Source organism: Saccostrea cucullata, unplaced genomic scaffold (genome assembly GCF_032062105.1).
Source record: "Saccostrea cucullata isolate Sc308-1 unplaced genomic scaffold, CSIRO_AGI_Scuc_v1 ctg555, whole genome shotgun sequence".
Lineage (NCBI taxonomy): Eukaryota > Metazoa > Mollusca > Bivalvia > Ostreida > Ostreidae > Saccostrea > Saccostrea cuccullata.
Genome location: NW_026936559.1, coordinates 67912 through 95848, shown reverse-complemented (window position 1 = coordinate 95848; position 27937 = coordinate 67912). Strand labels below are relative to the sequence as shown.

Below are 27937 nucleotides of genomic sequence, written 5' to 3'. Positions count from 1 at the left end.
TGATGCATGTTTCATATCCAATTAACTATGAGCCCTATAATGAGCAAACTTGCATGAATGATACATCTTAGGATGCACACTAATGGACTTGCTTCTGATGCTGAATTCGACATACATTTTTCAGATAATAGACCAGGTAAGTTATGAGTGCAGGTCTATTACCAGAAAAAACTATAACTGTTCGTTTATATAAGGCCAGGTAAAATTAATCTTTAGATTCTCATCCTAATTTGCAAAAAAATTGGGGCGGGTGGGCGGATTTTATTTTTTATTTTTTGTAATTGTTAATTTATATATAGGCCTAATTAAGTATCAACAAAACAATGGACGCCCCGTACACATTTTTTTCATTACCTTAACGCAAAGATGAATAGATTTAATTCTTTTCATATTCTTTAAATATTTAAAGAAATTTTTTTCTTTATTAAAGTTAAATATTTATTGTTAATTAACAAATTGTCAAGTACACTTTATACGGCACACCCTGAACAAAATGAGGTGGGGATACCAATAAATTGTGTATGCGTGACTTCTTATTTTGCAAAATCTATATAAATGTTCTAATAATTATTCTACTGAAAAATCTAGGCCTTCTCTTAAGTCTGTCTACGATGTTGTAGATTTTTTTTATTTCAAAGCTAAGTCACACAGCTGGAGATCGTTATATATAACTTGACTTTCCTCGTCTATTTTTACTTATTTACAATCTCTCTACATACTTGCTCCTGCCAGTGATGGTATCTATATGTGTTTATGCTAATTTTTCTTCTCTGCCTTCTCTATACTGACAAATTATCTTTTCCTTACACATTTAAACTGCTTTTCTTGCCGATTTTTCTCCATTCTTCACATGGCGTTTTTGCTATAAATAGCGACACGCGACTTTTAATACAGACGGGAGATAACTCTTAAACTTTGAAACAAATTCTTACTGAATAAAAATACATGAAAATACCCAAAAATCAAAATAAAAAACATCGGACATTTTGAGAGGGGCGGGCGGGGATGAGAATCTAAAGATTAATTTTATATGGCCTAACATTGTATAAACCAAACTTGCACAAATGTTGCATCAAGAGATGAAAACTCAAATTTGCTTCAGATGCTGGATTTTAATTACATTTTCATGAAGAAGAACTAGTTTAAATTTTTTATGTAGGTCTATTTCAAATTATCAGATCAAAATTGCTTAAATATTTTCATTTTTGGAATGTACACTTTTTGTTGGTTGTGTGACTTTGGCTTACTTAAAGACAACGTTCGTTGAGGTGAGCTCTGTAATCTCTGATTACCTATGTTTATTTATCAACTCATCATAATAAAAGCTTAGACATAATAAAGCAGTGTCAGCTTTGATTATTGATCGAGGTTTGCTGACCGGACCATGTTACGGCATGTAGGCCCTAATGTAACAAAACTAATACTTTCCATTTTAAAGCCATTTATCGAAAGAAATATAAATATCGGTATTCGGAATATACATAAATCAATTAATTTACAATCTACCATCACATATAATAGCTTGCGTGCGATGGATCCATGCTCTGGATGTTAAGTGCTTCTACTTTCATTTTTGATGTGGGTTGCTAAGTTACGTGTCAACTTTCGGTGGCGCTAATAAACAAGATGGCTGACGGAAATAACAGGTACTGTGACACTTTTCATTTATTGACAGTTAATTGAAATTGCTTATTAGTAAATGTTATTTAATTTATTCAGTTATATGGATATTTGGTCGGAACACACACAGAACAATTACCTGATCTTTACCAAAGTTAAGAAAACATGAGACTGCTCGTTTTCTTGCACCGACGTGCTCGCTTATCATTTCGTTGTATTTCACATGCTTGCCTTCTGTATTAGCACATTTTGTACAATTTTAATTCTGTGTAAAACACAATTTTTTCGTATGGTATAATGAAAAACTGAGACACCTGTTGTTTTCAGTGAAATTCACACATTATGCTTAATTTGCTTTGCGCAGACTAAACAATTTTGTTTTCTTCTCTGTTGTCATTCTATGAAACATTTCATGTATTTTTTATGCATTATTAAATTTCTACGAATGCAGAAGCGCATACATCATTAATATAAACTGTCTATGTAGGTCATGCATTATTTTATTACTTCATCATATGCAGTACATGTATGAAATTTCAATAGCAAATGTCCTTGTATGTTGCAGTATGAGTTGAGCCTCAACTTATCACAAAAATGGGGAACGCTCAAAGTGAAGAAGACAGGCTTTTCTTCTTCCAACAGAACAGTGAGCAACCCTTAATAAAGAAACGTTATCGAAAGCTTCCAGAGGATCTGCCTGAGGGACTCAAATTTGCTCATCTCCACCCCAAAGTCGCTGCTCTGTATGCGCAGAAAGAGCGCGAAAGTCAACGAGCAGCTGAAAAAGATCCATTTGGGGACGGTTTAGGAAGTAAAAGTTTGTTGCCAAATATTAACCAAGCAGTGACCCATATTAAAAATAGACTTGACAGTGCATTGTCTAATGATGAAGACTCTCAGAGATTTTTATTTGAGGACACTAAGGCTCAAGCCATTTCGGTTCTGCAGCAGCTGGCCAAGTATTTGTATTTTTATGATGACATAGCTAGTCATGTGCCAAAAAGTTTGGAGTACCAGCTGATGAGCAATTGGAAAGACTTGACCAGTGATGTAATCATTGTACCGCGGGAATGGCAGACAACAGAAATCCGCGACCAATATTATAATTCCCTACGAGAAGTCCAAAGCGACGACGACAGTGACAATGAAATTAAAGTTGGAAAGTCATCTGAAAAATTAGACTCAAAGTCCAAAACGAAGAAACTGAACAAGCTGCCTATTCCCGACATAATTGAGGATGAATTTCGTCCAGATAAACCTGCGAATCGACGCTCTGAAAGCAGAATGTCTACAGTATCTATATCCAGAGGAAAGTTAGACGTCAAAGGGTTAAAGGGAGCACGGGAGCATAGAGGATCCAGTAAGTATATATATAGCTGCAGCTATAGATTCACATTCCTGTATATGCTATCATATATATAAAGTAATTCTGCTATTAATTTAGGGAGTGGAAAAAATATTTATAAATAACCTTGATAACAATTCATAAATATTTGTTTATTGAAAAAAATATATTAATGATTTATATATAATGAACAAATTACAAAACAATATCTGTTCAATCATTAAAGCCATATATGGCGTATGTACAATGAAAATTATTAGATTAAACTTATAAGAACTTATTATTTGTATCATTACTTTATATAAAGATAGAACTTTTCCGTAAATTACAAAATCAAAGTCAATTGCGTTATAAAGATATCACAATTTAATTTGGATTCTCGGAATTTTCTCCGACTCGGAAGAAAATGCAAAAGATTTAAATAACACATTACAGAAAAGATAAAATCGTATTACTAGATGAAACGAGGTATTTTCCGCGTTCAGAATTGTATGAAAAGCTTTAATTTAAATGTATTAGCTATGTTTCTTTTCTTAATTTTGTATTTTTCAAAAATATATTTTTTTGATCAGTTACGCCATATATAGCTTTAACTTTGTGGTAAAACATGGACATGTCAGTAGTTGACAACAGGAAAGATAATTGCATTGAACCTAAAATACAAAAAATGGCAATTTGAATATATATGTATTTTTTCTGTGTCATTCTTTAAAAACCATTTTCTCGAATAAATTTATTAAAGGAATGAAAAAGTCATTGTCAGGAAAATTACACAGGAATATATAGTACTGTATGGCATTTGAATTAAAATTGACTTTTATCATTAATAGCCCGAGGAGGGGGAAAAATCCTGCTCAATTATTAATGTGTATAGTATTGCTTTCCTTATCAAAAGCCAAAAGGGATTAAAATCTCCATATTTCCAGGATTATATAATTTGTAGACCAGGGTAGATTGATAAGGAATGTTTTCATGGTAAGGATTTATAATATTGGAAATGTTTGTCAGTGTGTCTCTAGCATCATACAATCCCAACATAATCCTATTCAATTGACAAGAAACTGATTTATAGATCCCTAGCATTACCATTTAAGCACTCTCTCCTGACTAATTACAGGTGCGCTGACAGGTACAGACAAACTTTGCTGACTGCATGCTTTTGTAAACAAGTTTCACTATTAATTTTTTATCTATATACAGTTGACTTTTTTATATACATGGAACACACCTGGCCTTTTTAAATATTTTATGTATCACTTTCACCTTTATAAATACCAGTGAGACACTTTTTTTTTCTTGCAAATTATTATCACATGCAGCTTCAAGTCTTGCTTTGTTGTATAAATTTAATCTTTTAAGTATTTCACTTTTGATTGCATGGAATTATTGCCAAGTCAAATTTGTGCTTGATTTTCCTTAGTCAGTTTTAAAACCCTTTCTTCAAACATTAAAGAAGAACTCATATTTAAGCCTAAAAAATTCCCTGCACTGATTATAGAAGATCTGTGATAGTTAAAGATTTGAAATTCAAAGATGAAATGAAGTTCTAATGAAAGATAGACTGAATTCTTTTCTTATCATTTACTGAATACAGAAAATGTACACTTATCTGAAGAGTTTTAAAACATTTTTTAAGTCTTTTACATTTTGAAAGATTACACTATGTTGTGTATTGGTCGGACAGGGGTTGTTTGCACATTTAAAGCTATTGTTTGTGTTTCATTATACAAATAAAAAAAATCAATCCTGGGAACTCTAAAAGTCAGTAATGACACAAAAACAGGATAATTTGGACTTAGTATTGACCTTGAAGAAAAAATATTAAAAGCAGCGGCTATAATAAGCCCGGGATTGATTGAAAAACAAACATTCATTATGTAGTATATAAAAATCATGACAAAAGTGTTCAATTAAAAGAACTCCCAAGTTCAGATGTTTTGTAAATTAGAAATTCAATATAACGATTAGCACCTGAATTTGAATGATTTGGCATAGGAATTGCTTTGCATGGTAGAAACCGCACAGATGCTGCATGAATTTGTATCCAACTAAAAATGTGAAGATTAAATCGATAATCATTCTAACAGTTCACCTAAACAAGTGAGACCTCTGATTAAACCAGAGGTGGATCAGATGCAATGGAAGAGTAAGCATCCCTTGCCAATCTGTCACACCACCATGAATTTTTTGTCATGATTGGTTAAAAAAAAAATTCAGTCTAAAAAACAATGGCCTAACTTTTCTGTCAAATTTGACCTAGTGATAGTTGTTGTTAATACAAGCAATGTTGTTGTATGGACCATAGCATTTAGAAAATGTTGACTTTAAACAAGACTGAGATCCTTGGTTCATTAACTCGATTGTCAGAAGCCTGCCGTATAGTGTGCTTTTGTCTATGGATGGAATCAAATGTGAGACATAAACCCCATAAGAAGATAATATTAATGGTATATTGTTACATAAGTAAGGGAAGTTAATATAAAAAAATGGAAGGCATTATTTTAAATATAAGAAGTCAGTGTGCTGGGTAGATTAAAGCCAGTCTGTTTCAGAGAATGTCTTTTTGGACAAATAATACCTGGGAATATGTTGCTTGTGGAAATATGTTCTTTCTTCAAAGTTGAACATTCATTGCAAAAAAAAATATGCAGCACCTAGAATTTACTGAGTAAATTTAGGAAGGTAAAACTTCAGAAATGGCCTTAACTTAAACTGTCAGTTGAGTTTATGCTTCCCAGGGCCTTATCATCAATCATGTTAATGGAGTGTTGGCAAATTCAGCAATTTTCTGATAAACTTCAGTCATGAAATCTTGTTCACATTTCATTGGACTATCATTAAATCGCAATGTAGACTCCGATAGGAAAACAAATTTCAGAGGTGTTGCTAAATAAATAAATACACTTATCACACAACCAATAATATCAAGGGCAAACATTGATTTCCATATTGTTATTATAAACACTTTACTTTGTGTTTATAAGATTGACATTTATACTTATTAAATAAGGATATTACCAAAAATGGAAGAAATTAAATGTTATTTGACCTGTTAAATTCCTAAGCATATATTTTTGTCACTTTCCAATTGACATTATTGTAACAATGTTGATATCCAATGAATTTTCAAATATGTGGAAGCTAGATAATGTATATTTTAATCTAAAGATTAAATGATAACAATTATTTCTAATGGTTCTGCACGTGGCATCAGTGCCCCTTGGACATCTAAATTCTGAGTAGTCAAATTTTAGCTCATGGTAACCATACAAAGTAATTGTGAAGCATTGGTAAACTCAAATGAGAGATTGATCAGAACTGAAAGATTTTAATTTAAATCACTCCTTTGAGACACAGTGTTTGCAAGTACCCAAATGATATCTGACGATTTTTAATGATTCTGAACAATTATTTTCTCACAGTGACAAATGTTATTTTTACCACAGTTATAATCAAATGGCTATCAAACTGTGTATTCAACTATATTGCTTGCTCTTAAAGACTGTAATTTAAACGAACAATGAATTCGTTCTATTGAGATCAAAGTAGTAGATTCGCACCATTTTTGGATTACAGTACATGATCTGAATTGGCAAGGGAATTTAATTTCAATTATTTAAGTCTTTAATTGCCAGTATCCAAATATTTGAATGAAAGGTTTCAGTACAAAAGCAAGGCACAGAACAAATCAATAGGTATTTGAAGTTCAATTGGGCTGTTAAAAGATTAAAACACATTGCTAGAAACTTAAATGCATACTGTTCTAATGTGAAATATGCCTTCAGTATTTTGTGAACTTTTTGATTGTGATTCAATATGTACAATGCAACATGTTACATTATTTTGTGAAAACAATTTATAAAATAATACTAGGATAGTATAGTATATATACATATATCTATAGATTGCATGCATTAAATTAATATAGAATACAGAGCTATATAAAATTACTAGCTGATGTACTGGTCCATGATCAAGTATGCCAAGTATCTCAATCTCATGTCTTCTATCACAATAAATTAAATAATTCTCAAAATCTTTTTTTCACCATCTTAATTATTTCTTGGAAATTAATTTTGAGTTGTATAGAATCTGCACAACTTATAGCTAGAATTTCTTTGACGGATTTTATTCAAACTTGGCATGCCTGTTCTATGCTTTTTTCACCACTCTATAACAGTTACAGGAGTTCGATCACCAAGCATGCGGAAGCAGACACATGATGACCTACTTTCCAGCTATGGGGAAACCCCCTCTGATCCCAGATGTGAGTTGTCAGAACACTGGTTTGTCCATTTCTGTCGATCCACCCCGCTGAACTTTCCCCTGTGATTTAATTATAAGATTCTATTTTTAATTGTCAACCTCCAAAAGTTAACAGCTAAATCTGATGTGCTAAATAACAATTCTCTGTGTGAGGAAATTTGTCAGATTAATTTACTATTATGCTTTATTAAATTTATATATATAATGTCTGCATGATTAATCTTTTAAAAAAAGAAATTAAAATTTCTTTAATTTTTTCACAATTTACTGATGAATAATCTTGGCTTCTCTAATTTTTTCAACAGTAAAGACTTTCTACAGTATTTTGAGAGGAAAGTAACGTCCATTTTAAGATACTGTTGCTTGCATAGGCCATGGCCATTAAAATTGTGCAAGATGCTATAGAAAGTTTAATGAGTTCAGACCCTTAATTAACATTTAATTGAATTGATTAAAGTTCTTTTACTTGCAGTGAACTTATGACTTTTGCTATAGGCTAGTGTTTGAATTTTGAACGATATATTCAGGATTTTGTGCCAGAAAAATTTCTGCTCTGTGTGAATAAAATGATCAATGTGTTAGGCTATTATTTTAATGTGTTACAGTATTATTATTTTCCTAATAGTCCTGTAAGCTATTTTGAATTTAGATATATGACAGAGATGACAAACTTTTGTTCAATTAATCTTTCTAATGTCAGACATGAGTCAATAGAAATCAAATAAAAATTATTAAAATTTAAATAGTACAGTTATATACTGTAAACCAACTTTTATTCGTGTGCGAGAAATTTTCGCGAAGTTCGCGAGAGCCTCGTCATCGCGAATATTTCTTGTCGCGAACCTGTCATTAAGGTCTCTATGTGTATCAACATCAGATTCAACAGGCTTGATCGCGAAAATTAATCGTCATGAACTAGTTAACTCCTGGTAAATCGCGAAATAAAGTTGTCGCGAATAAAAGTTGGTTTACAGTATTCTCAGTAAATGTATAATGCTCTTTAAATTTATTTTTTTTATTTCATTTTTAACTTGACTCAATTCAAATTCTCTCATGAGTTTCAAAGATAAGCAGATTTAACTTTTGATTAAAAAGTTTGAAATACATTATAATTTATAAAAATCTTACTACAATGCACAGTCCTTTTTTCTTAATTTTCTCTCCATCTTTTTAGAAAACTTTTAACATAGTTTACTAATCTTTTTTATTACATATTTCGCATGTAATTTAATTTAAAACTCCCTGAATATTGGGAGAAATCTAAGCAATATTTTGAAGGTGGTTAGAAATATGTGTAATATTTTACATTATCACAATAATTTTACGACTGTGTTATTTTCTTTCACAACAGCCACTGCAATGACCAACCCATCCTTTGGACAGCAAGTCGTCATCAATTTTGCAATATCTTCCAAACTTTGTCAGGAAAAAGGTATGTATGCCGTAAAAGCATATGAAACTTGCATTAATTATAAAAGAAATGTCTTTACAAATAACCATCAGATGAATTAAGTAATCCGATTTGAAAATTATTTAACTTAGGTGTGAGTAGATTTACTCAATGTTATTGGTTAAAAGCTACTTGAGATGTTCTTATAACGTTAGATATAAACTCGATTTATTTTTTGTCAGGTTGGATCATAGAGAAGGGAAAGCCAGAGGTGGAACCACAGAAGATATATGAAAGCTGCATTCAAATCCTACGAGACTTCATGAAAAAAATGTAAATATATTTCTGTAGACCTTCAGTAACAAACATAAGTAATGAATTTCATTTTATGAATTATCTGAGAAGTATCCTTGCTGACTTAGAAAGACAGAATTGTCATTTAACTGACATTGTATATTTTCTGTAGTCCCTAACATTGTCACAAGTCTTTAGCCTCAGATTTTTTTTCTCTATTAAAAAAATCTTTCTGTAAGATATCATTGTATAAAATTCCGAAAATTGCACATAGTATATACATGTAACTCTGTGTAATATGTATACGATGAGTGAGGGTTTGGCAATGTTAATTGGTTTTACAGAGAGACAGAACAGAAAGAGGACACGGAGAGAGGTCACGATAAAGAGGTCACAGTACGTTACTATGGCGATTATAAAAAAGAAGTCCTACTTAAGTACCGCAAAACTCCAGCTAAACCTCAAATCAACCCCATCTTCAAGACAGGTAAACCCAGAATACCTCCACTGCACGAAGAGCGCAATCAAGGGAAGAAACTCTTAGAGGCCACACATCAGGATGGTACCAGTGTTGTGTAGTATCCTTTCTCAGTTTGATGATATTTCAAAAAGCTTTAAGGCTTTAGCAATGAAAATATATATCACAACTCAGTGTGTCCTTTTGAAGACCCATAATAAGGTAAAGGTCATAAATCTAGCAAAACATAAGTTCAAACATTGTATGAAATAGGTTCCAAATTATTAAGTTCTCTTTGAGATCGGCATTGAAATTGTATAGCATAATTATCAAGAAGACTCCTTTTAATTATTCAAAAGGTCAAGTAAAAAAAAATCATATTTTGCATCTAGTAAATTTTCCTGATAAATCAAGATATCTTTATAGTTTTTGCATTGAAGTCATTTACTTTTTTTCTCGAGCAAATTCTCTGAATTAGCTTCTTGTCTGTGACTTCGTTTTTATAGAGTAGGATTCCTATGAATTTTTCATCTGAATGATTTCCTTGACAGTGATTTAGCTATCCTTCAGGTAGATCAGCCATTGTTTACTGCTCAGCTGGGGCAGAGCTTGGTCGCCCCGGTTACTATCTCCTTGCCTACGATGATACAAACGACCACAGGATGCTGGCATGTTTCACTCCGAGTGGAAGAGGGGTGTGCTACTCCGCCAACGGAAATATCAGGTATTGACTGGCATAGTATGCAGAAAAAATGTGATAATCCGAATGATTTTAGGAGCTGCAACTTCAATTCAAATGTCAATAATCCCCATTCTTTCACTTTCTAATGGAATTTTTTTTCTTTTGGGAGGGAGGTTTGGGATGATTTAACTAAAGAAAGTTTAAAGAGGTGATTTATTTATATCCTGACACCTTCTTTGTCTGGACGATATTATCTGGAACAAAGTCATGCAGATTAATGATGTGCTCTATTTCATGTATTAAAAGTCTGCGACTGGTACCTGTATTCTTAAATTAGACAAGTATTTGAGAACTAAAACCTAATTTGCGTAATCATGCATCCTTTTGATAGGACTTTGAACTTATTTTGAACATCTCAGCCTCAGAATGACCAGTTAATAATGATCTGAATTTGTATTATGCTTTCAGGTTTTTGTCAACAGAAAAAGGAGGGCATTTATCAGAACCAGATGGTACAATAGTTAGAAAGTGGAAGTGGCCTGTAAATAATGTCAAACTGACCACACCAGTAAATATACAAGTAAGAAACTGTCAAGCTGACCACACACATATAACTGTGTCAACTGACCATGCACACCTGTAAATACAAGTTACTGCAACTTTATCCATTTGTACATTCAATTGTATATTGATAATGAGCTATTGGCAAATTTTCTGTAGAAAACATATTTTCCATATTCTCAGATGTATCTATAACTTTGGAAAATAAAACCATGTATGCATTCATCTTAGTGTACTACTGATCATACCTGTATCTTTAGTTGAGTTTTACAGTTAACCTTCGGATTATTCTATTTCAGTTGAACAGTAACCTGGTATTTCGATGTAATGGACAAAGTTCAATGTCTCTGATGTTTAGTTGTCAGAAGGAGCTGGCTAGATTTAGTGTCAATCCTGTACCAGGGGCAGCAGATTCCAAAGCAGGCGATGAAAATGTATGTACAGCATACTGTAAAAATCAGGGATGAAAATGTATGTACAGCATACTGTAAAAATCAGGGATGAAAATATATGTGCAGCATACTGTAAAATATATTTTATTTGGGAAATAGACTGAGATAATTGATTTTTAGCTCACCTGAGCCGAAGGCTCAAGTGAGCTTTTCTGATCAAAATTTGTCCGTCGTCTGTCGTTGTCGTTGTTGTTGTCGTTGTTGTTGTCGTAAACTTTTCACATTTTCATCTTCTTCTCAAGAACCACTGGGCCAATTTCAACCAAACTTGGCACAAAGCATCCTTGGGTGAAGGGGATTCAAGTTTGTTCAAATGAAGGGCCACGCCCTTTTCCAAGGGGAGATAATCATGAATTTGTTAAAAATTAATGGCATTTTTAAAAAATCTTCTTCTCCAGAACCGCTGGGCCAGGAAAGATGAAACTCATGTGGAATCATCCTCAGGTAGTGTAGATTCAAGTTTGTTCAAATCATGACCCCCGGGGTAAGGGTGGGGCCAAAATGGCCGACCCAAGTTTTACATAAGGATATATAGGGAAACCTTTTAAAATCTTCTTTTCAAGTACTTCAAAGCTTAATATGATTAGTGATATTTATATGGAAACATCCTCAGGTTGTGTAGATTCCAGTTTGTTTAAATGATGACCGCCTGGAAGGGGGGGGGGGGGAGTAAATTCAAGCCCGATGTGCTCAGGTGAGCGCTGTGGCCCCTGGGCCTCTTGTTTACACATAAGATAGAAGAATAGATTTGAGTTAGCACTTTTTGAATGTCTTTTACATGAACACAAGGCATATAGCAATGAACTTGATTTAGCAGAGAGTGCTTACCAAAAATGCCACTTATTTTGTAAGCAGAAACACCGAAATGTTACAGGTTGACAACTTTGAGCAGCATTTTTTTTCCCAGCAAAATGAAATCAGATAAATTTTCTATTAGATAATGGATACAACTTCTGTAAAACATTTTTTATGATAATGAACAACAAACATGATGTTAATGCAAAAAGTATTTCTCTTTCAAGTTAAGAGAGGACCATTTATATACTGAGGGTAATCATAACTTTATTTTTGTGTGATTGCACTTAGAAAAATTATAGTACATGTATATGTTAGCATGAGTCAAGATAATGTTTGTCAGTAAATGACAATTTGTGAAAATTTTGTATCACTTATAAATACCAAGACACCTATTTCGCAAAACTAAAGTATCACAAAAATTTGGTGATTTGCATTATAATAAGATTTTTTTTAAGATTTGAGGCTTTTTTTGTAGGAGCAGCTTCTGATGACATTTTCTTACTCCTCTAAGGCAGCTAGAGACATGATGAGGCTGTTTGCCCCCAAACATAAACATCGCTCTAAGAGGCAACCAGCCAGAAAGGTGTGTACATAAGGAGTCTGACTCCACAATGATTCTTATACAATATCAGATTATTTCACATAGCTATACCAATACAGAAGTGCCAGGGTAATCCAGATGTCATTAAACCAGATAAAACTTGAAAAACTGATTCCAAATTAAGTTGTTGTTGTTTTCTTTAATATAATTATTTGCAATTGCACAAGAATTGAACTTGACAATATATTGCCAATGTTGACCATATCCTTATTTTGTAGCAAAAGGGACATTTAGCAGAGATACAGAAGCTGTTAGTGGACTTCCCAGACAAGGCGCAGTATGAGCTGGAATCAGACAAGGAACTGGCCAGGCTTCAGAGGAAGGCCAGGTAAGGAGGTCAAGATAAGAAATAAAGTATAACACAAAATAGGAAATAGACAAGTAAAACACAATGCAAGAAATAGACAATTAAAACAGTGTCCAGAAAGTAGACAAGTAAAACACAAAATAGGAAATAAACAATTAAAACAGTGCCCAGAGAATAGACAAGTAAAACACAAAATAAGAAATAAGTAAAACAGTGTCCAGAAAATAGACAAGTAAAACACAAATTAGGAAATAGACAAGTAAATCACAAAATAGGAAATAAACAATTAAAACAGTGTACAGAGATTAGACAAGTAAAACTTAAAATAGAAAATAGACAAGTAAAACACAAAATAGGAAATAGACAATTAAAACAGTGTACAGAGAATAGACAAGTAAAACTTAAAATAGAAAATAGACAAGTAAAACACGAAATAGGAAATAAACAATTAAAACAGTGTCCAGAAATACACAAGTAAAACACAAAATAGGAAATAGACAATTGAAACAGTGCCCAGAGAATAGACAATTAAAACAGTGTCCAGAAAATAGACAAGTAGAACACAAAATAAGAAATAAGTAAAACAGTGTCCAGAAAATAGACAAGAGGCCCATGGGCCTTATAGGTCACCTGAGCATCATGCAACAACTTTCCAATGATTGAGTTTAGTTCATGTTTTAAACTAGACACCATGGCATTCAAAATTTGAAAAAGGAACCATTATTCATCATAACTAAACACTTAGATTTAACTTATTTTCACTATAATCAATAGAGCCCCCCCCCCTCCCCTAACACAAGAACCCTTGACCCTGGGGCCATAAAATTCACAATTATGGAAGAGGCATTCTTACTCATCATAACTATATACTTAGTTAATTTATCTAATACCCAGGAGCAGAGAAAAAGATTTTCAAAGTATAAATGTATTTTCATCATGTAATCAATAGAGCCCCGTCCTTACACAAGAACCCCTGACCCAGGGGCCATAAAATTCACAATTTTGAAAGAGGCATTCTTGCTCATCATAACTATGTGCTTAGTTAGTTTATTTAATACCCAAGAGCATTTAAGAAGATTTTCAAAGAATTAATTTATTTTCACTATATTATCAAATGAATAAAGCCCAGCCCTAACACCAGAACCCCTGACCCAGGGGCCATAAATTTCACAATTTTGAAAGAGGCATTCTTGCTCATCATAACTATGTGCTTAGTTAATTTATTTAGTACCCAGGAGCAGATAAGAAGATTTTCAAATAATTAATGTATTTTCACTATATAATCAATAAAGCCCCGCAATAACACCAGAACCCCTGACCCAGGGGCCATAAAATTCACAATTGTGGAAGAGGCAATCTCGCTTATCAAAACTACATACTTAGTTAGTTTATTTAATACCCAGGAGCAGAGAAGAAGATTTTCAAAGAATTAATGTATTTTCACTATATAATCAATAGAGCCCTGCCCTAACACAAGAACCCCTGACCCAGGGGCCATAAAATTCACAATTTTGAAAGAGGCATTCTTGCTCATCATAACTATATACTTGGTTAATTTATTTAATACCCAGGAGCAAGAAGAAGATTTTCAAAGAAATAATGCACTTTTCCTATATGATCTATATAACCCCGCCCTAACCCCAGAACCCCTGACCCTGGGGCCATGAATTTCACAATTTTGGTAGAGGAGTCAATGCTGATTATCATCATGCCAACAGTTTGACTGCTAGATGTCCAGGAGTAAAGAAGAAGATTTTTAAAGATTGCATTAATTTTGGTGGTTTTGGCCCCACCCCTCAGGCCCCAGGGGGGCAGGGGCCATGAATTTCACAATTTTTGTTCCCCTTCACCCATAGATGCTGTATACCAAATTTGGTTGAAATTGGCTCAGCCTTTCCAGAGAAGAAGCTGAAAATGTTCAAAAGTTTACGACCGATTGACGACGAACGATGTACAACGGATGACGACGGACAAAAACAGATAGCAATAGGTCACCTGAGTGACTCAGGTGACCTAACAAGTAGAACACAAAATAGGAAATAGACAAGTGAAACAGTGCCCAGAGAATAGACAATTAAAACAGTGTCCAGAAAATAGACAAGTAAAACACAAAATAGGAAATAAACAAGTGTCCAGAAAATAGACAAGTAAAACACAAAATAGGAAATAAACAATGAAAACAGTGCCCAGAGAATAGACAATAAAAAAGTGTCCAGAAAATAGACAAGTAAAACACAAAATAAGAAATAAATAAAACAGTGTTCAGAGAATAGACAAGTAAAGCACAAAATAGGAATTAGTCAAGTAGAACACAAAATAGGAAATAGACAAGTAAAACAGTGTCCAGAAAATAGACAAGTAAAACACAAAGTAGGAAATAAACAATTAAAACAGTGTTCAGAGAATAGACAAGTAAAACACAGAATAAGAAGTAAACCTGTGTCCAGAAAATAGACAGTTGCAAGTAAAACACAAAACGGGAAATAGACACAATCGCAAAACAGACAAAGTTAAAATAAATCCAGAACGTAGACAAGTAAAATAAACACATCAAAGCAGGACAAAATTGATCTATTACAAAGTTACAGAAAGCTTTTTTTATACCCATGCTGAAAATTAAATTTTCACATGATTATCTCAGTGTTTAACAACAGGTGAGCTAAAGATCTTCTCTAAGTTTTCTTGAACTAAGTAACAGATGTAAACTACTTGAAATTGAATAAATAAATGTACTATATATTTTGTTGTCATAGGAATCTTGTTGACGATTGGTTGGAACATTACCGCTTAGCCATCGGACTAAAGTCACCTCACATGATGAACGTCCGTGACTCTCCAGACTTTACCTCTCAAGCACGCAATATACAGTCTGCTAAATTAACAGACAGCGGGCAGGCCGCCAGACTGAAACACCTCGGACTGGAGACTCTGGTAGATCTAAAGAAACAGAGAACTCCCTCAGCACCTCTTGGTATGAAGACAATTTTGTTTTTTACTTTTTTTGTTATTGATTTTTACTTCACTATTGAGTACACTAAGATTGTTATAAAATTTTCAATTTCATATTATCAATAATGCACATTTTTTACCCAGTAAACATATACTTGCACTTCCAGATTTTGCATTCACCAAAGATTTTTTCCCTAAACCTTGTATATGAATGTTTAAAAAATTACACCTATAGATAAAAGCAACAGAGAGCACTTTGTTAATAACAATATTAAAAGATTCATGTTTGATACAATTTGTTCTTCTCCCTTTCTAGCATTTTATAAGACTCCCCTCTAACTGTATAAGTCCTTTTACGAGCCTTTCTTGCGTTTGTTATCAGACCCCGTAGTCCATGACAACCCTGTGTTTGTCACTCAGTGTTCTGGTAGTAAGTAAATCTGTAGTACCTCCCTAGTCCTCACTATATCTCTATCTCTAGTATATATACACAATTTCTACTTCTATAATATCTCTATTTAAATCTTCTATAGGGGACTGCCTAGGTAATTTATTGCATGTAGTAGATACATTCAGTGTTGTATATTACCATTAATGTATGGCCATGTCTGTTTATGGAATCATTGATCTTCTTTAATTTAGGTCAGGGTGATACATTCAACTTCATTAATTTAACTATGCTAATCTCTTATTTAACGAATTCTTTAATTAATTATAAGAGAACAATCTAGTAACAGGGTTATTGGATGGACATTTTAACGATAACTTTGGACAAGGCAGACATTTTCTATTCATAATCATTCAATATTAATACAGGCTTCATCTCTTTATTTCATTTTAACCTTACTTCAATTTTTGCATGCACTGATTCTTAGAGATTGGTTATATTTTTTTTTTCACACTGCATGTCTGATCATAATGCACGCATCCTTACAATTCTACCCCATTTGGGGGCTTTTTTTAGATGTAAATAAATTTACGCATGCATTATATTTCAAGCACAATAATGAAATTTTTATTAAATATTTTAAAAACAAAAACAATAAAAGATTGTATATGAATTTTATATACATTATATACATGTACTGTATTTGAATATTCAAACCTGAACCAAACTTTTACAATAATCTTTCCTAATATGTTGCAATTTAAAAATAATATTTTGGATTAATTTCTTTAAATAGGTGTAGTTACCAGGTAAATTTCACTAATTTTTTTTTTTAATCAAAGATGATAAATGCAATTTTCTTACAGTGAAGGGAAGATCGGACACTTCTAAATCATTTGATATGGAGACCTCTAAGTCCAAAAAAACTCCAAAGGGTGGGAACCAGAGCGCGGTCAAGTTTGACGACAGTCCTCAAGACCTGGAAGATGAGGTGGAGACTGCCTCACCTACAGCAATGGCCATGTTTGAAAGGCTTTCACAGTAAGTCAGTACTTATATGATGGGGGAGGGGGGATCACTCACAGCTATGGCCATGTTTGAAAGGCTTTCACAGTAAGTCAGTACTTATATGATGGGGGAGGGGGGGATCACTCACAGCTATGGTCATGTTTGAAAGGCTTTCACAGTAACTCAGTACTTATATGATGGGGGAGGGGGAATCACCCACAGCTATGGCCATGTTTGAGAGGCTTTCACAGTAAGTCAGTACGTATATGATTTACTTTATCTGTTTAGTTACAAGTTACTCTGTGAGTCTCTACAACAAACCAGTAGAGCTACAGTCTCATCAGAGACTTCTTTTAAACCAGGCTGAGATATAAGAACATTAGAAGGGAGAAGTTCTAAATAGAATTCTTTATGGAAAAAAAATTGTGAAGAACTTAAAGACTTCAAATTAGCAAGCAGTGTTTGGTGTTATGTAGTTTCAAAATCATTCACAGTGTTTAGAGAAATCAACAGAATAAAATGAAATTATAAACTCAGAGTCTTGTTTTGGACGTTTAATGTCTTAAAGCTGTGTGAATGTATCTGTAAATGTACGTTATGTTGTAGCTCTGCGGGTAAACGCTCGGCCAGAAGTAATGCCTCCGCAGTGTCCAGCGCCCCCTTGTCTCGCCAGAACACTGCCACATTCCGCTCGGAAACGTCAACCAATCAGCAGTCCACCACCAAGATTCCCTGTCCAATAGCTCTCCGCCAGAGGATTCTGGGATTGGACCAGCCCATGTGTCGCTGTAGCCGCCATTATATTCCCCAGATCATGGACATAGAATACGACGAATTTATCCAGATTGAGGCTCCAGAGAGTCAGCTTATTGTTGTCGCAGTTATTTCATCAATGTAGGTTATTTTAAAATCACCTCTTAGGTTTTTCTTATTTTAGGTTAACTTGAATTAATTGGGTGTATAATAATCATAAAAAATTGTGATAGCCATTCAAATTATACATAAAACTATGTGCCCAATTAACTTCCATAAAATACTTTCCATAGAAAGAAAATTTTCTTAATACCAGTAAGTATGGAATGTTTAATGAGATATAAACATTTCGGCAGGTTTCCCCACACCAGTACGTCAGACCAGATGATAGAGGAGATTTACCTATCCCAGAACCGGAACCGAACCAAGCCTTGTGTCCAGAGCCGGACGGACTTGTTCAGGATTTTCCAGTACGATATTAACACAGCATCAGAGGGTTCCGATCACACACAGCCTCTGTTACTGACCAGACATAACGTAGTCCCCGGAATGTTTCTGGTGAGAATTTACAAATTAATCTCTAGGATAAGTATTGATTCTAAATGCTTTATTCTACTGAAAAAAATGGGTTATGTGAAAAAAATAAAATGGTTTTACAAGGGAAGGAAGAGTTATAAAATTTATGTTACAATGCAAACATGTGTGAAATTAATTTTTTCAAGTTTGTGTGCATCAATAGACAGAACAAAGATGAACAAGAGGGATAACTCTTCATCTCAGTTTGACTTCTGAGTGTAAATGCTTTCTTAGCTACTTTTCATTATACATTTACAGATCTACTTGAATGGAAAACTTTTATTTTGTGATCATATATTTAACGGCTATGGCAATGCCAGGAAGGATTTTAAGAAACAGTTGATGAAATCCAGAGTTCAAGCTCTGCAAGGGTTTTCTCTCCCTAAAGACTTCAAGTTTAGGTAAGTCACATATATAGAAATGTAAAATTATGATAAACTCTAAACTTAACTTTTTATCTAATTGGAGTAAAACTTTATATAAAATGCTATTATTATTTTTGTTGTAATAGATATGTATTACCACATCTATTTAAAATTTTGACAATTTATGAAGTTACAATTTTTTTATGGGTAGCTAGGAATACATTGTTTTATCTGTACGTTACTGTATTAGATTAATCTTGGGTGCCCTGTTGTTACCTCTCAAGAAAACAGTATTTTTTGTTCATTTTTATTTATATGAATTGCTGTGCTTGTAGCCCCTCCAGAGGTCGGAGTGGGATGAGGAGTGCTTGGGGAGGAGAGATTGGAGGTACAGGGGTGGATCATTACGGAAATCCGGGCACGTCATATGACTCCTCTCTAGTCCCATTATCTAGGTCACTCACGTCACTTACTGATGACAAAAAAGAGGCTCCGATTGAATCTGTCAAGTAAGTATCTCTGTATGGAGAATTCTGTTCATCTGACTATTGTACAGACATCCCTGTCCTACGTACTGGTTATCTTGTAGAATTTAAACTCATCTTAAAAATTCATATCAACTTGCATGCATGTATAGAAAATGTAAGGCTTCTTTAAAGCATAAACAAGAATCATAATATTCCCTTTCTTTTTAGTATTTCTCTTTATGAAAACAATGCTAATATATATATATTTAAGTAGATGGCTTTAACAATAATTCATTTGCCATGCTTTAGGAATGTAATTTACTTTCTAAGGATTAACTTCACACCTGTAACAATGTTCACTATATACCGATATATTTCAAATTCACTGTTTAGTCTAGTCACTCACTGCTACAAAGTGATATACATGCTTGTTATTTTTACTCCTTTAAATCAAAAAGCTTCTATATATACTGACATGTCTATTTCTGTAGGGAGATATACGTCAAAATAGGACCATTGCTAAATATGCAATCTTTAAACAGGAAAAGGTAACTCTTGATGTTTGGCTGGTTGTCTCCCTTTAGAATCAGTTATTATAAGGTGTTTGTGACCAGTTTCACAGAATCAGCCACAGAGTGAACTTGTCCATTTGCACCCATGGAATTAATTTCTGCTTGTGATTTCTTAAGCTCTCCTAAGTTATTTGCTTATGTGAGCTATTCTGATTCAAAAATGCTGGCATCTGTCTGTCAGGAGCATTTACAGTGGTACTATTTGTTGTTTGTTAAGTCTGTAAACTTATTTTAGTTTCTTCTCTGGAACCTTTAGTCCAGTTTCAGTTGTAATGTCAACAAAGTATTCATTTAAAAAAAAAAAAAGGATTCTAATTCTTTAATAATTAAAGACAGTGTACAATGTCAAAGGGAGATAAATGTAATGGCAAAATAGGAAAAATATTGTTGATCATCTTAGTATGATTTTCTAACAAAATTTTTTTGCAAAAAGGACCAAACAGTTACATGTTTATACATATATATAATAATTTATGTATTCAAATCCTTTCTTAGGACTATGGAATTTTTCAAGAAAATTAAATAACAGCACATCAAAAGTATATCAAATCAATAAGAAATCATTTACAGGTAGCATAAATTATAAAGATACACCTGATGGTAGAATGGGGCCACAATGACATGTAAGATAGATTATTGTAAATGAAATTGGCCAGGGTGAGCATTGTAGCCCAATATCATACATGGAATTTACGACAGATTTATGTCCCTTACACAAGCAGGGATTAGTGTGTTTTCTCTATGTTAGCATGCCATTTCTAAGTGCTGTACCCTCTTTGCTTAATATGTATGTGTTGATAAAAAAAAAAATGGAGAAAGAAATTGATTCTCTCCTGGAAAAAAACTAAAAACATTTCCTTTTTTTTTTATTTTGAAACAGTTTTGATTTTTAGTTATAATTTTTGTCTTAGATTTCACCATACTAATAGACGACGGCAAAAACTAGCCTATCGAAGTTCAGAAAGTATAATGTAAGGCATACTATGGATTGACCATGTTAATATTATTGTTAATATTTTTTTTTTATTGGGGAGAGGGAATTTTAAAGTTTTACAGAGCAGATTGTTTGGTTTCAATCATTAACCTGGTAATGGCAGAGCTCGGGTTATTTTCTGATTTGTACATGTATATCTAGTGTGTGGAACATGCTTTTTGACATATCCTATGACTTTAAGCTAAATAGGGAGTAGAGAAATAACTGCATGTTTATAGAATTCTTTAAAGATAAATTTAAAGGACTATTAATTCATCTTGAACTTGGTTAACTTGCGTTATTTTTAGTTTATATTTAAAATGACAAACTTATCTTTTTTAGTCATGTACACATGTAGTAGTACATGTATGAATTTTGCATCGAAATCTAGAATTGGGAATTGCAGATCGAGCTTTTTTTGATACACAATTGAATAGAAAATTTGTCATTGAAGTAAAGGTGTTCACGTGTGTTATGTTTACATTTGATTAAATAGGATATTGGTTGTGGAATGTTGTTGAAACTAACAAAGCATGGTTTTGAGCATTTCTTAAATTGATCTCCAAATCTTACTGGTTTGAGTGCATGGAAACTTGGCTGATAGTGACATAACAAATAATGATTTATTTGGTTTGTTATTTATACCTTGATATTATGAGAGATAATGACAATTTAATTTCCTTTTTTTCTTGTGTGTTATTCTTTCTGATATAAATATGTGTTATTGATTATTTATGGTACTCTCAAAAAATTTTATTTTATTTGAAGTGTCAAATTATATTATAGTTTGCGTAGATTTATATTGTTTTCTTTACAAATAATTGAAAAAAGCTAGTTAAAATTGATAGAAAGCTTTAATAATGTAGAGCTTTATTTAGGTTTAATGACTAAGTTTTAAACAGAATTATAATTTTAATCAGTTGTAGAGTGTAAATTGAATTTTTTTTAATTTAATCTGTTTGTTTTTTTTTTAAATGCACAAATAGATTTGCATTGCATGAAACAAGTTGTTTAGATACTTTAAATTGATTAAAGGAATGTCTCAAATATAACAATGCATGAGAAATATATTATAAAAGTTATTCAGCGATAAATTTTCAACTGATGATTATGTCTTGTTTAATTGATGCAGCATGTTATATAATAAATAAAAATAATAGAACTAGACAGTATACCATAATGCTAGGACTGCGGATAGCTCTAATATGACTAACTTTTTAATGCAGACTGACCAGGCACCGCCCTTATGTCCCGTCTTACGTAGAACTACAGGTAATTAACTAATTAACTGATGTGTCTTTATCTATCTTTGACGTATCACTGTATTTCACTGGTGTGGTGGGGGTATTGCATGTTGGTTTTTATTTTTTGTTGTCATTTTCTCAGAGGATAGGATGCATGGTTCATTTAAATGACTTTTAAATTAGATTGTCACACAGTTTAGTACTGGTATTCAAAAGCTGTTTGTTTTTCAGAAAGAAGTACACATTATGTAATAGTTGTAAAATTTCTCAAGGTAGCAATTTAAGACAAATTGCACACACAGATTTCTAGGTTTTAGTTGTTTGGAAATGTATAGTTATTTTATAAAAGATTTTTATTATGGAAACTGAGTTTAATTTTTTAGAAAAATTTTAAATCATAGAATCAGACCTTTCTGCTTTCTCAATTTATCCATATACCGTATAATTCCTATTAACCGCCCCTGCCCCTATAAGGGCCCCCTTAGGTCTTTTTCAATTGTCAGGAAATACGGGCCCCCTGTATGGTGATTAAAATCAACAAGAATCGTATCAAAAAATGAAGAAAGTGAAAATGAAACTTGTCTATTATCCTATTTCTCAGTGGAAAATGAATAATTTAGCATAATTTGGGTGGATTATCTTCACTTTAAATAAAGTTACCGGTAGACATTAATTTAGTGGTTTCTTGTATTTATTTATTTTTTTTCAAAAGATTTCTTGAAGTTAAAATTGCAATTTTCTAAGCACCAGGGGCGGTTAATAGGGATTATATGGTATATAATTTATTCATGTGAAAATCGCTTTTCTGCACTATAAGTACAAAATCTTCAACATAAATGTCAAATCTTCTACAAAAAAAACAAAAACTGAAAACATCCTTTTTGGGTAGGCTAGTATGTATATTTATTAGTACTGTATTGGTGAAATCAGGAACCAAAATAGGTTAATGTACAGTTGTTGACATATGTATACTGGCAAACTTACCCAAAACGGTTTTTCTGTATGAAAATTTAGTTACTTCCAGTTAGTCCTTTCCTGGAGGAAATGAAGGCTACAAAAAAAGGAAATTAAAACAGTTACTATAGATTAGAATTCAAGTATGAAGCATCCAAGGTGACTGGATTATAGCTAGTCGAATCATTCCTAATAGCTACACATTCAGTGTGTTTTGGAATTTTTAAGTCTCCTTCCTGACTGCATTTAATGTTGTTACATACAGACTTTTTATACTTATCCTTTTTCATATATCTACAATTTTAGTTAGAACAGAGCCATATCATATATTGTGTGGTTTTCTCAACATGCTTAAAATAATTAGTACACTGGGTACCTATTTATCATAGGTTTAAGATATTCACTCACAGTTTTAATTGATTCACAATTTTTGTGAAAATTTTTGAAATTTTAAATGTCAAGACCTTTATTTATGATTGTGTACCCACACTATTATCACATGTGACTATCACACAATTTTTACGGAAGAACTGTTTCTTCACCGTGTTTATAAGCACACTAGCAATCACTCTGCTCCTAATTTTCTTCAAGTTCGCAGACTGGAATTTGTAAGGACCAAAAATCAATGAGACTGAGTCATTCATGATTTAAAAAAACTGCTCCATTCTGCTTGGGAACTGACTGGTTTATGCATCTAAATCCACGTCTGATCCATTAAGGAAGATCCCCTTGGATGTAATTGGCTCAATGTATCCCTGTGTATTCAAGATTTCATCTTTAAAAGATGAGGTTTTTATGGTATAATAAGAAAGTATTAAAAAAAAAATTCCCTGTTATGACCAGTCTTCAAGCTATTGTAACAAATTTTGCTTATTTTAAACAATGCATGTTATAGTACAATGTTCAGCTTACTTTTAGGTTCTTCATAAATATAGATATTACAAAATTACGATGATTTTGAAATTAGTTTTTCACAACTTAGTAGCTGTTATTTCATGATCCCATATTTACTCAAATCATTCATGATTTAAAAGAATTTATTTTCAGACAAAGTTGTAGTATTATATTGAGATTTGATTGAAGAAAATGCAAAATTAGGACATAAATTTTACATTTCTCTTGTCCAAAGATTACTTTGCCAACTTCATTCATAAATTACTAATGAAGATCCATATATAGAATGTGCGGCTATGTGTCATTAAATAAAAATACTTTCAAAGCTTGCTGAATGTAGCAGAGAGAGCTTTGTTAAATGATTGATGCAAAGAAGTAGCAATGAAAGTATTGATTTTGTACCAAAAATCATAAGTGATTTAACACATCTAATAAGCAAAATTCACTGAGAACAAAAACAAGACCTGTTTGGACAAAATATGAGTATTATGACTGGCAGTTAAGTTTATGCTATACATGTATCCCTAAGCCTGGCTTCAGGTTAGGTCTCAGTATCCTGATAATAGTTTTATAATGGAGCAGATCCATTCCTCAGTAATAAGCCCTAACAGGACCAAACTTGCTTTGGATAGTGTATATGACTTCATAGCAGTATCGGTATTAGTGACCATGTTCAAGTTTTTGGAACAGGTTCATCTCCTTCTTTAATTATTTTCCAGCCTTTTGGACTAAACTTGCATCATATGGATGATACATCTAAGTATGTACTTATTTTGACTTGCTTCAGATGCTGGATTTTAATTACATTTTTCAGATGACAGACTATGGAGCAGGTCCATTCCAAAGTAACTACAAGCCCAGTATGGACCAAACTTGCTAAACTTCTTACTTGGTTAGCTTCAGATGCTGGATTTGAGCTCAATTTTCCAGTGAGAGAAAATTAAAGTTTTAGAGCAGGTTCATTCCCAAGTTCATTTATCTATAAGCCCAATTGAACCAAAACTGCATAGATACCGCAGGGATTCACTCACCCTGAGACTTGCTTCTGATGCTGGATCTGCATGATACTGGAGTCTTGCTTCTGATGCTGGATCTGCATGACCTTCATTCATTGAAGCAGGTTCATTTCCAAGTCACATTAGCCCCAGCTTGCCCAACCCCACAGATGCGCCTGAGATGCTGGATCTGACCTTCAATTTACAAATGAATGAACAGGTTAAAGTTTTAGAACTTGTCCATTTTCAAGTAACTATAAGCCCTATTTTGGCCGTAGTTGCATACCAGATATGCTTTGGACGTGGAATTTTTATACCCCCTGCAAACGAAGTTTGGGGGGTATATAGGAATCACCTTGTCCGTCTGTCTGTCTAGCTGTCTGTCTGTCCGTCCGTCCGTCTGTCTGTGCAAACGTGTCCAGTCCATATCTTTCTTACAGAGGAACATTAGAATCTACTACTCCACACAAAGATTGCCCATGACCTAAGGGTGTGTCATGACCTTGACCCAAGGTCATTTGGGAAGTTCAAGGTCACTGGAAGAAAAATTTCATAATTCGTGTCCGGTCCATATCTTTCTTATGGATAAACTTGGTAGGTTCTCATTTCACACAAAGATTGCCCATAACCCAAGGGTGTGTCATGACCTTGACCTAAGGTCATTTGGGGAAGTTCAAGGTCACTGGAAGAAAAATTTCATAATTTGTGTCCGGTCCATATCTTTCTTATGGATAAACTTGGTAGGTTCTCATTTCACACAAAGATTGCCCATAGCCCAAGGGTGTGTCATGACCTTGACCCAAGGTCATTTGGGGAAGTTCAAGGTCACTGGAAGAAAAATTTCATAATTTGTGTCCGGTCCATATCTTTCTTATGGATAAACTTTGTAGGTTCTCATTTCACACAAAGATTGCCCATAACCCAAGGGTGTGTCATGACCTTGACCCAAGGTCATTTGGGGAAGTTCAAGGTCACTGGAAGAAAAATTTCATAATTTGTGTCCTGTCCATATCTTTCTTATGGAAAAACTTACTTCTGAAAAACCCAGCGGGGGTATTTTGTCCCGTTTGGACAGTTCTAGTTTGGAGCAGGTCCATTTTCCAGACTGTACATATTATAGATCTAATTTGTGCAGTTAATTGTATCTTGGGATGTACATTTCCAGAACATTTTTTTTATGTGAGACTTAGTATTATTTATAGATAAGGTGAGCTTTGTAATCTTTGATTAACCAAGCATTTTTTTAAAGCTTAACACCTTTCTTTTTTGTGTGTGTAAATAAGAATTAATTTCTGTTTCCCAAGGGGTCAGATGATAATCAGCTGGATTCCGATGGTACTGTGTGATAAGGAGTGATCTCAGACACTGTACATCAAGTCTTATTTCATACGCAAACAAAAGAGTGATCAACTACCCTTACAAATAAGTTAAATAGCCAGAGTATTTCTCTGTATAATACTGTAAACCAACTATTATTTGCGATTCATCAGTTTGAAATTGATCTGCGACAATTATTTTTTGCAACTGATGAAACATTCACTGCAAATACAAAGCAAAAAATGTGGTTCAGGGCGATAAATACTCGCACGTGAAAGTGTGTTGCGAAACTTGCGGATAATTCTCGCACATGAAATAAAGTTGGTTTACAGTAGACCACAGTCAAAAACAGAGGCACCTCTCTGAATTATAAATAAATTCAACATTGAAGTAAATCTTGATGTACAGTGATTTCACAGGGGTTATATGGATTGGATACTGGTTTGAATTTTCTACCTGAATGCAAAGAAATGACATGTCACAGTACTTTTTATTAACCAGACTTTATTACTGATTTCACACATTCTGTTATGCAGTTTCTCCAGTGTGTTCACAAGTATGTGTGTGAGGATGTCTCCCAGAATTTCTATATATAAACTGTTGATTAATGTCAATTTTAATCACAATGCATGAGCACACTATTTTACACATTGTCACTAAATTGAATTTGCATGTTTGTTTTAAAAATTTTTTTTTATTCAAAGATCTTTAATCTATTAATCAGGACATAATTATACTGTATTCCTATTTCCTATGTACATACTGGCTATTTTTCTGTATCTCTCAATTTTATTTTTCAGAAGAGTTGATACCAGTATAGCCATACCACTGGAATTCCGAGAATTCGATCCTCGCAGAAATCTATCAGCTCCTGGCAGGAGATTAATTCAGGGCTGTGTCACATGACAGACATGTGACCTTAGAAGCTGATGAACCTCTCATTGTATTGTCCTCTGAATCAGAAAGTTGCAACCTTTCATGCTTTGACATATTTTCTTGTCAAGATTGTTATGTTAATATGATGTTGGATTGCAAATTGTATGAAATACTAAGGACATAGGATACTCAAAAAAAAAGTGTCAGAGATATCTGTAATACAGTTAGCGCATGCATGTTTGATAATTTGCTAAAATTATTTTTATCAGGAAATTTTCCCTATCAAGTCAGCTTTTTAAAATTTCCCCCTAATCTTCATTGTATACTTTTATATCTACAGTATAAATATATACAGTCAGTATCTATAAAATTGATATCTTGAATGTCATTTTGATGTGAAAAGTTCTTATTCCCTTGTTCTTTAAGTATTTTATCTTTGATGTCTCAAAGCCATGGATATCCAAAAGTTTTTGCTTGGTCCCATTTAGATTGAAGTTAAATAAGCTTGACAATGTATTGTGATTCAATGCAAAGACATGAAAAAAAAAATCCCTTAAAAGTAATTTACAAAAACATTATGCAAATTCAATCTAATTTTGCATGCAGTAAATAAGTTTGAAATTAAAAACTACAAATAATCAAATTTCACTTTCTCCAGAATTTGGGTATCCTATGACAGATGATAATTTATTTATTGTTGTGATATGCATACATTTTTATGCCCCCCTTCGAAGAAGGGAGGGCATATTGCTTTGCTGCTGTCTGTCAGTTGGTCCACTTAGTTTCCGTTCATTTTCTTCACAACCGTTGCACATACTGAAACAAAATTTGGT

General features: G+C 33.1%; 1 protein-coding gene across 11 annotated transcripts; it reads left to right on the top strand.

The window, feature by feature from the left end:
- The first annotated feature begins 1410 nt into the window (after positions 1-1410).
- Positions 1411-27937, top strand: LOC134245821 (uncharacterized). Of its 11 annotated transcripts, none has more exons than XM_062728068.1 (23): positions 1411-1646; positions 2186-2980; positions 7146-7232; positions 8583-8663; positions 8864-8954; positions 9260-9493; positions 9932-10096; positions 10523-10634; positions 10915-11049; positions 12341-12448; positions 12685-12794; positions 15527-15744; positions 16256-16267; positions 16977-17151; positions 17725-18012; positions 18228-18429; positions 18706-18848; positions 19148-19321; positions 19771-19827; positions 20763-20822; positions 22051-22096; positions 26216-26246; positions 27029-27937. In XM_062728068.1, the coding sequence occupies exons 2-23, from the start codon at positions 2215-2217 to the stop codon at positions 27046-27048; spliced, it is 3315 nt and encodes a 1104-aa protein (XP_062584052.1). In that variant the 5' UTR covers positions 1411-1646; positions 2186-2214; the 3' UTR covers positions 27049-27937. The 11 variants fall into 11 exon arrangements, with proteins under 11 accessions (XP_062584052.1, XP_062584051.1, XP_062584054.1 ...); XM_062728067.1 differs by lacking the exon at positions 16256-16267 and adding an exon at positions 16105-16152; XM_062728070.1 differs by lacking the exon at positions 16256-16267 and having other exon boundaries at positions 1412-1646.